Here is a 13,271-nt window from a genome sequence, read left to right on the forward strand (position 1 = left end):
CTTTTCCCACTCTAACCTTTTCTTTTTGTTTTTCTGTTTCAAAAGTGGCTTTTTCTTTGCAATTCTTCCCATAAGGCCTGCACCCCTGAGTCTTCTCTTTACTGTTGTGCATGAAACTGGTGTTGAGTGGGTAGAATTCAATGAAGCTGTCAGCTGAGGACATGTGAGGCGTCTATATCTCAAACTAGAGACTCTGATGATCATCTTGTTTAGTTGTACAACTGGCCTTCCACATCTCTTTCAGTTGTCCTTTGTCTTTGAAGACTGTAGTGTACACCTTTGTATGAAATCTTCAGTGTTTTGGCAGTTTCAAGCATTGTATAGCCTTCATTCCTCAAAACAATGATTGACTGATGAGTTTCTAGAGAAAGCTGTTTCATTTTTGCTATTTTTGACCTAATATTGATCTTAAGACATGTCAGTCTATTGCATACTGTGGCAACTCAAAAACAAACACAAAGACAATGTTAAGCTTCATTTAATGAAACAAATAGCTTTCAACTGTGTTTGATATAATGCCAAGTGATTTTCTAGTACCAAATTAGCAATTTAGCATGATTACTCAAGGATAAGGTGTTGGAGTGATGGCTGCTGAAAATGGGGTCTGTCTAGATTTGATCAAAAATGACTTTTTTCAAATAGTGATGGTGCTGGTTTTTACATCAGTAATGTCCTGACTATACTTTGTAATCTGTTGAATGCCACTTTGGTGAATTAAAGTACCAATTTCCTTCCGAAACAGCAAAATCTGTACATTATTCCAAACTTTTGGCCGCCAGTGTATATAACACATTTTTTTATTTTTTTTTATTTATTTTTTTTTACATTTATATGACTTAATACATAGCCTAATACTTCTTACAATGACTACTTTACATGAACAAATGTAATTTTCAGGTTTAGGTCAGGTGGAATAGCAAACACATTTGTATTATATTTATTTTTTTACATTGTAAAAGAACAGACTAGTAAATTCATAAAGGCGTTATTACATATGCGTAACCCTTTGGCCTCATTAATTTAGTAATGTATCTTCACAAATCGGAAAAATTACATTTATTAAGACTTTACCTGTCATTAGCGAGTATTAACTCTTTTTTAACGCAATAAACATTTATCATCTTGACATTTAAACAGTAAAAATGTCGTTTATTGCCATGAACTCTCTTCTCACGCTCACCAAAAGGCCAAAATTAAATGTATCAAACCGAAACATGATGTAAATGGTCTACAAATTTGACATTTCAAGAAATTAAAACCATTAGACAGAAAAATGTTAATGATAAATTTAAAATTTTAATGTACATTCATGACCTCTTAAGCATTATTCAATGTAATAATGTTTATTAACATTATTTATGAAAACAATTATACTGTTGCCAAAGGACACATTAAACGGCTTAAAAGACATTAGAAACACTATAGATTCTGCTTTTGCATCAATATTCTCAATGGCCTACAAGCATTTTTTAATTTTTTTTGTTGTTGTTTGTTTTGTGTTTATGTACATTTGTTTGTTTAATTATTTAAAACCAGCAATTTACAATAGTTGGCAACAGATTTTCTGCTAAATACACCAGTAGAGTCAGTAGATTTTCAATTATTCCATTTATTTATTTCAGTGACTGACACAGTTCTAATGTCCTTTTTTATCCCCAAAATAAACAAATAGCTTATACTCTTATACCCTTAAAAAAGAAAGAAAATAAAAGACTGAGCCAGTATGAAAAAATACCTTAATAAAACTCCAGAGGCTTATATTGAATCATCAATAATAAACTTTAACATCTTAATTCAATGCTTGATTTTAAACCAATAAAAAAAAAGAAAAGACAAGTGTCTATCAGAAAGACTAAAATGTGTTAGTTAGACATGCAAGTAGTTAAAATTCTTCTTACACTTGCACCTCCTATAAAAGCACAAAAATAAATGCCCTCTTAAACATTTACGTAAAACTGTCTAACTATATAACAACATCATCAACAACAGTAAAGATATGATACAAACTGTCTGATACTATATGTGTTCTCAGTAGGACATACACCTATTGTTGAAGAATAATTGTGTTAGTTAGCAGGTGAACTGTTCACAACAGAGAGCAATGCTCACACAGGCAGTGGGTGATTAGAGATCAGATTGACCCAAACATAAACTAGCATCAGAGGCAACAACTGCCAAGTTTTGTTGATGTTCCTACAGTAGCTGGATAGCTGTATTGAAAGTGTACTCCTCATAAAATGTAATAAATGTACAATATGGACTGCAATTGCAGAAATAACTGTTTATGCAAACAAATATTTGATCAAATATTCTTCTACAAAAATACCTTCCAAAAAATAAAAAATAAATAAATAAAAATAAAATAAAAACATGAAGAAAATTTTTTAAGTGGCTTGTGAAATACATAATCTGGAGAGATGACAACTGAAAAATGCTGTCACAAATTAAAATCTCGTCAAGATATTACTAAATTACTTCTTGAAGAGTACACTGTACAAAGAAGGACAATACAAGATCAAGACATGTTTTCTGTCCAAAGGGAAATGTTCTGTGTAGAAAATACATGATGTACAGTACAAATTTTATATTCTTGTTCAAGTCACACACTCTTCAATGTGCAAAATTACACTAAAAAAACAAAACAAAACTATACATCGTGCATATAATAAACAATAAATAAAAAAAACCCACTTCATAACATGCCCTAAAATAAAAAACAACAACAACAAAAACTAATGTTAAATATAATACAGAATGCACAAGATCTAATTCATACATGTTTACCACATTTAATCTATCTTTATCTTTTGTGTCAGTGTTTCCAGAATTATTAACTATCATGGCATCAAACACTTGTTATAACTATCACAAAAGATGTGAAATGTTTTATATATATAGTTGTCTATATGATTATGAAATGCATAAGGTGTAATGTTATCATAAACAAATAACCGCAGAATCTTTTTATTTGAAATAAGGATCCAAATAATCATGTTTTAAGTAACATTAAATCAATTTTTTAGATTAGATTAAACCTGAATCAACAACATCCAATCAACATTTGTTTTAACATCCAATGACCATTGTTTTTAAGCTTTACACCTTTCAATTGTGACAATTTTTCATCAAATTGAATTGAATAATCTTTAAATTGTGTACACATTATGAATTCAGAATTAATGAGAAGTATTCAATTAAAATTAACTAGGAATATTAATTTAGTAAACAATATTCATAAATTTTCAACAATACAGTTTGGTAAATTGCAAAGCAACTACATCTGCTTTGTCATTTATTAAACTCACTTATACTTCACAAAGTTAAGCATATTTAAATAAATCTAATTTAAAACATTTGTTTAAATCTTTTTTGTTTTGTTTTTGTTTTGCAAGAAATATAGTGATGAGAAAATCGCAGCTTGAATTAGCGAAATAAGCACTTGTTTACTCTAATTACACATTAAGCTCTGTGTTTTCTGGATAACTTGACTTAATGGAAGATTTAATGAAATATAATATCTAGTGGGTTTAGGCTATAAACAACAAACAGGTGTCAAAACATAAAATAAGGAATGCTTGCATTAGGTAACAAACAAACAAACAAACAAAAAGATTATCAATAAAGGAAAACAAGAGAATATATCTGCTTGTACATGTGACACCACGTCACACACACTGAACCAGGTCACAATATCAAAAGGAAATTAAACAATTTTTCCTTACAAACCCTGGTATGATCGATGTGGTAATGTCACCAACAGCAGTTCTGTTTCAGTGAATGGTATGAATCTTCTGTAGATTTGATCATTTGATAGTAGCTGTCATAATAGTCATGTTCAACTGCAAGAGTGAGACTGCTCAGCCCTTGCTCCCTCTGTAGTGAAGTGAATGGTTTTTGTAGCAAAAAAAAAAAAAAAGGTTTACTCTTGGTAATCATAGGAATAAACAGTAACTATAAGCAAATAGTTTATCTAAAGCTTCACAAACTAGCAATAAATTAAAAACCCAACATTAATTGTCTGTTTACATTTGCCATGCTTTAGCTGCCCTATATAAATTCCCAAGAGTACAGGTTTTCCCAAACAAACTGTGATCAGCTGTTTCATTTCAAAGGGATTGCAAAATATACATTGTGTCAGTATTAACATGTCTAAACTGTTTACAACAGTCAAATGTTGCATTCATGCTGCAACACCTTCAAATGCCCTTTTTGCAAATGGCTATTTTAAAAAATCCTTTTCTTCCAGGCAACTTTTAGGAGAATCATTATTAGCCTAAAGATGTTGGTACATTGAACGTTTCAAATTAGTTACAGTAATAGTTGCTGTCTGATTTATTTTTTTTTTTTTAAAGAAATATACCTGTATGCAAACAGGTTAATGAATTTTTACTATGCTACTTTTACAAGCACAAACAGTATTATATTGTATAAATGTAATACTGCACTATTTATACTGTCAAAGCATGACCATTATATACATACATTTGAAATATTAGTATTAAACATGAGTAGAAATGTGAGTGTGCGATTGCATTTTACTTGCAGCTCTTAGCAGAAGGCAGTGACAGTTTCAATCAGGAATCATCAAAGATTTTTGTATTTTTTATTTTTTTTTCCTTTCTTTGGTTTGCCTGAAAACACACAGACACTCAGACATCATCTGTATGTTTAGTGAGCTGCGCTGAACTCTCTGATCACAGTTGCTGGTGTTAAACATTAATAATAATAATAATAATAATAGTGTAATAACATTGTAACTATCAAGGAACAAAATGTGCTAAAATGTTGTCTTTCACATAGTGAACAATATAATGGAAAAAGAAAAGAGTGTAAAACTTGGAGAAATGACAGGCTACTTTTGTGTCATCGCCTTTCCGTAAAGACAGAAAAAGAAAAGCGAAGGAAATAAAACATTCCTTGTGCAGTCTAGTCAGTCAGTCTGCTCATATCTGCCATCCTATGGAGTGTTCCAGTACTACACGATGGTTGCATAGGAAAACCTTGAAACAGCCGCCATCGAGCAGACCAGACTTAAAGATCTCCCAAAATCTCTTCAAGTTTTTGCGTCGGAAATCGCCAGAACCATGTGGATCTCATGGCAGTGTTACTTCTTGGCTAGCTGGAACGGATTCTGACCCTTTAAATGAAAGAACAATAGATATTTGTAGTGGACTGACACACTTTGCCCCTTAACATGACATAAAGGTGGAAAAAGTCTCAGACAACATGCATGGGACATCATGTTCACAATGAAATGTTATTGTTAAAACTCCTACCATTGCACAGAATAATTGTTCTTCGACAGTCAGTTATTGTGATGCTTCCAATCCAAGGATGCAGTTGTCACTCTTTTCACCAGATGCAAATCAAAATAACATGCACCAATACACACTGCACCATGTGAACAGCCAGAGGGTGTTCATTTTTCTTAGTCTCTTTGTAAACATCAACATGTCAACACTATGCAAACAAATGGGTGAAAAGTAAAATACGAATTCTTGAGGAGAAAAATTAAAAAGCCACTCAGAATAAAACACAATTGTTAGGAAACAGTTTGGCTGAAAACAATATTTACAGCCTTTTATTTTTTATAATCCTGGTGTAGACAGCATAGCTTCTTTTACATTATTGTTGATATGTCTCAGATCTACTTTGGCAGGGTAAAAGCATCAAGGCACATGTTAGTATGAGGTATCACAGACAGATAAAGAGTTTATAGAGACAGGTGATAACAAACCATGATTAACTCAATATTAACTGGCAAAACACAACAGAAACAGAGCTTTTTATGGCAAGCAGCAGCAATCCTACACAATCCCTCATTTTAATGACTTCAACAATGGATGGACACAAAACAAAACCATAGCTAGGGGCCTTCTTCTATGACCCTGATATTTCCTGGGAATTAGACTAAATATAATGTAAATGTCATGTTTATAATGCTAACTTCATTGGCTAGATTCTTCATATGTTCTGAATAGTTGAGGTAAAACTGTGCACAGATGCTTATTAGCAAACACAAAGATGTGCTTGAAAGTGAGCAGCAATATATGAGATAAATTACAAAAAAGACTAAAAATCATTGCTCAAGAATGTCAAATGAAATTATCTCTTCTATTAAAGGTAAGAGATATGAATAAACAGAGAAAATAGCTGCTTAAAGGGCAATATTTTGTCTATGCGACATATATATACACAAAAACCCTATAAAGTAAAAGCACTGCATGTGGAATTCAGATGGATTCGTTTTTTTCTTTTTTTTTTCTTTAGACAAAGCTTTTCTTTTGGCGAAAAACGGCAACTGCGAGGCGAATGTGGATGGAAAAGAGATTGAAATGCTCAAGTCATGCCGTGCCAATGCTTATAATTTATGCAATGAAAAGCATATAAAAAGAAAAGTCTGGATCATTTATACTGCATCATTATATTAGACTTTGAAATAAGTCATTTAAATTTTTAGTAAACATATGCAGTTACAGTGTTAGGTCATTATGTGTGGTGTGGTGTGTCCATGTAATCTCAGAACAAAGGGTTTCCTCTTAACACACAAGGCCAATTTACAACTCCAGCCCCACTAATCAGTGCAGCGTGGTCTTTAAACAACACATTAAAACACCATGAAACAATAAGTTAATAGGCACTTATCAGTTAACATAATGCACAAATATCATGCATATGCTGCCACAGTATATTTCTTCCTTGACCAAAACATTTTGACTTATGCATAGGTACAGTATAAATTCCATTACATAAACATTACCAGTAAAAAATTAACAATCTGTACAAAAGTCCTGCCAGTATTTTTTATTTTTATTATTTATTTTATTTTTTTATGGTTTACGGTATTTTATTTTCCATCAATATAACGGATCAATGACAAAAAAAAAGTACAAAAATAAATATTCTATTTACAGTCACACATGGCATTCTGGAATTAACATCACTGCAAAACAAGAGGCAAAAAGACCACATGTTAAATCCAAACACTAATGTTTCATGCAAGTGGAAGTTTATCCTATCAAATATTGAGGGTTAAATCACAAATAAATCTCAAATCAAGCCTGATCTCATGAAAATTACATTACTGTGGCAACACATTTTTACAAAACAAAATTACGTGCTTCATTACACATTCACTGCAGTTTCCCAGTGAAATGTCCAGCGAAGGGCGCCAAAAGCGAGTGAAATAGTGTCGTAATCAGACAAGGTTTTTTAAGGTTAGATGTAGGTTTTAATGAGTAAAACTTTAACCTAAACTTAACCAATTGTGTTCTAAACAAGCAAAAGAGAGGTGAACAACACAGACATCTTTACCCTAAATCAACACCTAAACTTAGCCGATAGTGTTCTAAAAGCAAATGTGACATGAAAAACATATTTTCTGAAACAACCACTTAATTTTGAGTAGCTTCTATGACACTCTCGTCTCACGTGTCAGCTTGCGTGCTTGGTTGGGCTCGAGTCTCGGTCTTCCGAGTTCAACAGTCAATCAGGTGAGCTACCATGCAAGCTAATCACAATGGAATAAGTGTGTAGATGTAGGTGGGTCTGTAATACAAGCATTGAAATGTATCGTTTTCCAAATGATGCGTTATAGTAAAAGTGTTTCGATATTATAAAGCAGTGTGTGAGTATAAGTGTGAAAAATATGTGTTTATAAAGTCATGATCAACCATTGTACTGGTCATTTCTGTGAATAAAATGCACAGTTGTTGTAGCGCCTCTAGAGTTCATTTTACCAGGAAACTACGGTGAAATGTAGAACACGGCATGTAAAACTCAGTTTGCAAAAATTAATTCTAAAATAATTCTATGAGATTAGGTTGCTCAAATAACATGTGAAACAACTGGTAATAAATAAATTATCATAGCAGACTTCTAATTAATTTAGTACAATTGGATCTATACCCCCATATCATTAATTCATAGCATGAGTTTTATCAAGTAGGGATGTTACGGATCAGATGCAATTATTCCAAATGCAAAGTGTTAACATAATCAATAGGAAACGCTTACTTTATTCCAACACCCTGGTACTGGTAGACCATCATCACCCTAAAATGAGATAGAAGAAGAGTGATGAGTAAAGGTATAAATCATTTACATTGTGTAATAAAGGAAAATGACTGCATCCACAAATATACAGTAAATATAGGCTACTATATAGGGTGACTCTCAAAACATATCATTGCTTATTTCTTCTCATCAATCAATCAATCAATCAATCAATCAATACAGAGATGTACCAGGCTTCTTAAATTCAGGAAAGTGTTTGAATTCTTGACAATTTAATTGGGTAAATTTGTATCCATGAAAAAATGATCAACCAAGATGGTAACTCAGGGTGCCCCATTTTACTGGACTGAAGCGGGCATGTGGTGACTTGTACATGCAAAGGAACTAATGACAGAGATTATAAACCAATATTATAGGTTATAAGAGTTAAGAGTTAGAGAATACTGAATGTAAGAGAATACATCATTTGTGAATAAGTGACATGAACATGGAATGCATGCAGTCATAGTAAACATGAAATAGTTTTAGTAAGGTAGTTTTGCCAACACTTTGCTTTACGAAGTTTCTCTATTTTTCACAGAATGTTAAGCAAGTGTTAAAATTGCAAAGAAATTAAGTATTAACAGACACAAACAGTTTGTCAGATAATTTCTTTCATTGTTCCCACAAGCTTAAAGAAAACTGATTTAAAAAAAAAGCAAATAATTAAACTTCACAAATTAGGATATGCAAAGGGAAGTTTTTCCAATTTAAATTGAGATACCATGCAAGAATAACTTTATTTGTTCTCCATTCCTTAAATGGCCAGTGCTGAAGCATTGGGTGATTAAAAGTCATGGGATGAGGAAGCTAGAAAGCATGCTGAATAAAGAAAGGGATAGGCAACAGCATACCACAGGGCACGGGGCATCCAGCCCATCCAGGCCTGGCAGCCCCGGTTCACCTTTCTCCCCTTTAAAGCCTCGGAAACCCTGTTCATGAAATCAATCATATAAACATCCTGTTGTCCAACCAGACCCCTGCATTGGCCGCTCTGTCCCAGCATCTGATTGGTCCAGAGTAAGTGCACTGGGCCTGAGACTGACAGGAACAGGCTTACTGGCTCCACAGTACTGGAAACTGCACGTAGTTTAATAAGACAATATAAGGCACTCTCCACAAATAAGGTACAAAATAGGGCCTAAAATTTTCAAAAATCTATTTTTATTCTTTGTCAGCAAATGGTTAACCTGTAGAAAATTTAACTGTAAACCTCAGGAGGTAAACTGTTTTATTTACCATTCAATCTCTTACCATTGGTAAATACCTAAATACATTTTAAAAACCTGATTCGAGTGGTTTTGTTATTTTGTAGCAATAAACATTAAATTAACATAAAAAAAAAAAAAATAGCCTTGTTCTATAAATGTAAAATAGCTGCAAAAGTTTAGCATTAAGCTACAGCATCACTCCGTAGTGTCTAGTTAGTTGGGATCAAATGTAGATTTTTAGTTTTTGATAAACTTTACAGTAAATTTGGTAACAGGGCTGAACGGTTGGGGAGGGGGATATAGACATTTAAATGTTTTAAACTATCTGCATACTAAGTTATTTTAATGTTAGATAATGGTTTATTTAACATTTCTAATAGTTATCACAACACAAATGCATTGGGTTTGTGTCTTTAATGCTTAAAAAAAGAAAAAAAAAGAAAAAGAAAAAGGTCATTGCATCCTATTTGTGGAAAGATCCAAAACCGGTTTATTGAACTAGTGGCTCCACCCTACTGTGTTTAGCAGAACCGTATTCCTGTCAGTCAATCCTTGAAAGGAAAAAAATCCCATTGACAGTTCTGGTACCTAGTCATTTCTAATCCCCATGTACAAATTCTAATGTAATGAAATAAACTCTCTATGAGTACAAAGTCTCTATCTATGAAGTTATGCTATATTTCACAGACTTAGACCAGAACTGCTCTGGGTATTTGTTAGTGAGATCCTACACAAAGACATAAGGAGACGTAGTTTTCGGGAAGTCTCCTTTTGCCTTAGTGCTGCACGTTGAACGAAAGACATACCAACGGACACGGGGCATCTAATCCAGGGGCTCCTTGGTCTCCCTTATCCCCTTTGGCCCCCCTGTTGCCTTTCTTGCCCCTCTCCCCCTGCAAACAACAGTGCATTCAACAAAGTCAGACTTTAGTCCTCCTAGTCTACGAAAGCAGTACTGGTAAGAAAAGCACCATCACTGAGAATAACTTTAAGACACTTTTGGAAGCTTTAAGAGACATTCTAAAAGTAGATGTGCTTTTGTATGGAGCTACAATGAGTATTGGGAGCATTAAGTATATAATTTAAGGAGGTTAAGTGGAGGGGTTAGGGAGGAAGGAAATCAGCCAATGTGGTTAGTGTGCAGACTCTAATTTCTCTATTTATTATTTAATGTTTATGATGATGGACTCAGTCAGTTTTTGTTTATTGCACTGGCTGATATGAGAGTGGTCTTGGACTTTGCACTGACGTCTATTGGTGTGGATGCAACATCACGCAAAAGTGTGCATTTCCTAAACATCGTTAGCCAACTATGATCGCAAGTTCCATCACTACCAACATAGTTCAACTTGGTGTTTCCTGAAACCGTAGATCCAATGAACTTTTGCAAACAGCATATCACAGTTGTGTGGTTGGAACTACAGCTCTTTATTTGTGGTTAGAAGCATAGTTCCTTGTTAGTTTGCTGTGTGGACATCATTTGACTTCGCTGAGGCTTCTATATCTTTCATTCCATATATGTCTTTCCTTCTGTCAACAATTGGACTACATTTACATATATTTAAGAAAACGGCTTGTTCTGGGGTTTTGCAGAAATGCAGCCATTTAAAGGATTAAAGGCTGTTGAGAGAAAGCGCTTTATCACATTTGATTTCTGTCGGAGAACACGGCTTTTATGTGTCCATGTTAATGCATAGGTGGCATTTATGTTTTTGAAGAGTGCGCATGTGCTTCGGGGGAACACCAAAGTCTGATGTAGAGGGAAACCCATCTATTGAATTGCAATGTGTCTGTTGCATTACACAGTGCATGTAGCTTTCCTGTCTTCAGCAGCTTTCTTCCATTAAATGGCTTTCTGTTGTATGTGTAAATGAGCTTTTATAATTTAATATTTGCAGTTATTACTAGTTATTACTCCACCCCCTGCATAACGTCATTAACGATAGCTCTATGTTGTTGAACCAACGTGGTTCGAACGATGGATGTGTGACATAGTTACAAGGGTTTCGGGAAACAGTCGTGAATAGCTAGCTAATTTCTCCAGTGATGCATCATACTATGGTAGTTAAGCAGTGAGTTACATCGTTGTATAGGAAATGCAACCCTGGGTAAGTTACAGATGCCACTGTAGAAAATACCTTATTCCAACATTTTTTATAACGATATGTCATTTTACTTTTTGCCTGCACCAGTAATATCACCCTTGGTACGTTGCTTGTGTAACCGGTCCTGCTTGACCCGCTCCGAGCAGGATTCGAACCGGAGTCAGCCGGCATGGGAAGCAGGTGTTCTAATGAGGAGGCTAAAGGCTACAGCCTCTAGCGTCAGTCACTAGTGCGCTTCTTGAGGCCAGGGGAGTGAGGTTTACACACTGCACAGCTATCATGTACCAGCTGGCTCCTGTTACACTTGCACCCCCGAAACGGCGCCCTTGGTCTGAATTTTAAGTGTCACTCCGATGACATATTCAACTAATGTCATAGAATTTCAGTTCTTTTCTAAGGGCTACATTTCAAAATTAAATTAACTGAAAATTCTGAAATTATTTACTCTTTTTTTTTTAATCATTTCATTTTCATTTTGATTGTTTTGGGAAACAATGGAGCTTTCCAAATTTTGTAGCTGCCTTAAATAATGAGAAAAGCACCATAAAATGATCATAAAAGTAATCCTTTATTCGTGCGCTGTATTCCAGATCTTCAGAGGCTGTGTGATCGCTTTGTGTGAGGAACAGATCTAAATGTATGTATTTTTTAAGGATCAGCGTTTCCATTCGCCGTAACAGTCAGATCCCAGCCTGCACTCATTTAAACATTAAAATGTTGCCGCCTCAACAAACGTTATGACAGCTTTGATGTCACTGATGTCAAATGTCATTGACTTTAGTGTGTCTTTTAACCAGTTGTGACACTAGATGTATAATTTTGAATGAGATGTGACACCGGAAGTCGTCATGTTGTTTCTGAGAGTTCTAGTACCCTAGGATCAGTCATATGCTGACTCAATGACAAGCAGCATCTCCCATCAGACATTTTTCATTGGCTCCAGTGTGTTTATCTTGCCTTGTGGCATGACTGGAAGCACATTGAGTCAGCAGCGTGTGAGACCCGGTTTTAAAACCAGGAAGTAATCAAGTTCGCATAATCTGTGACAAGCAACATTTTTCCCGCTAACATACAATTTTTATTCCACTGATGGTTAGGTTTAGGTTTGGGTTGGGGGGGGGGGGGGGGTTCAGTTTATAAAATAAAACCGGCTTTAGGCGCCCCTCCATGGACATTTCCCCAGGAAAATGGAGCTCACACGTGCCTTTACGCCACACAACTCTTACTACTTTGTTCCACTGGGGGTAGTGTTTCTCATTTCAGTAAGCACAGATCGATTTTAGCTAAAGAAAAGTTAACCTACTGTTTTTAATTTCACTGTGAGATCAGTCTGGATGTGACTGCCTTCGTGGAGAGGAAGACTGTCAGTGATTAAAATGTGGAATTTCACTCTGTTCCTCACATGGTTTCAGATGACCATTTTGAATACTATTATAGTGCTTTTTGTCATTTTTTGGAATAAATTATGTTGACTGCATTTTTATCTGCTTGTTAGATCTTTATATGGTTGAGAATTAAGAATTAAGTTTAGGAGTATATTATAGTGTAATATAACTAAAATTATTGTTACTAAATTTACCTGCTTGTTACATGTTTTATGTTGTTTATAAGTGGACAGGTTAATGGGGGTGGTTGGGTTGGGTTAGGGTATCTAAAACTTAAATATGATAGTGTAACGTAACTGAACTAAAATAAGTATAATAAAACATTGCGCTTAAACACACACAATAAATCTGAAGCTGGCCAAGTCTGTCACAGAATCCTCCAAACTGAGAACGGAATGAATGAACGGAAAACATTTTCATGATGCAGGCAAAATGTTGCAATGGTGATATTTTTGTCATGAGACTGCCCAGCCTATTCATGATCAGCCATGATTAATATTCAGTGAGCTAAAGTG

At 34.4% G+C, this 13,271-nt stretch overlaps 1 protein-coding gene across 1 annotated transcript in view; it reads right to left on the reverse strand.

Moving 5' to 3' along the window:
* Positions 1-1,384: 1,384 nt before the first annotated feature.
* The window catches only part of LOC127413495 (collagen alpha-1(XIII) chain-like), an 86,607-nt gene continuing 74,720 nt past the window's right edge, over positions 1,385-13,271 (reverse strand). The window contains exons 38-40 of the mRNA XM_051650678.1: positions 10,073-10,159; positions 8,017-8,055; positions 1,385-5,137 (exon numbers count right to left, since the gene is read on the reverse strand). Of these exons, the coding sequence (XP_051506638.1) occupies positions 5,105-5,137; positions 8,017-8,055; positions 10,073-10,159 (159 nt within the window). The 3' untranslated portion in view covers positions 1,385-5,104. The remainder of the gene's footprint in view (positions 5,138-8,016; positions 8,056-10,072; positions 10,160-13,271) is intronic.

The sequence above is a fragment of the Myxocyprinus asiaticus genome, chromosome 23 (assembly GCF_019703515.2).
Source record: "Myxocyprinus asiaticus isolate MX2 ecotype Aquarium Trade chromosome 23, UBuf_Myxa_2, whole genome shotgun sequence".
NCBI classification, from domain to species: domain Eukaryota; kingdom Metazoa; phylum Chordata; class Actinopteri; order Cypriniformes; family Catostomidae; genus Myxocyprinus; species Myxocyprinus asiaticus.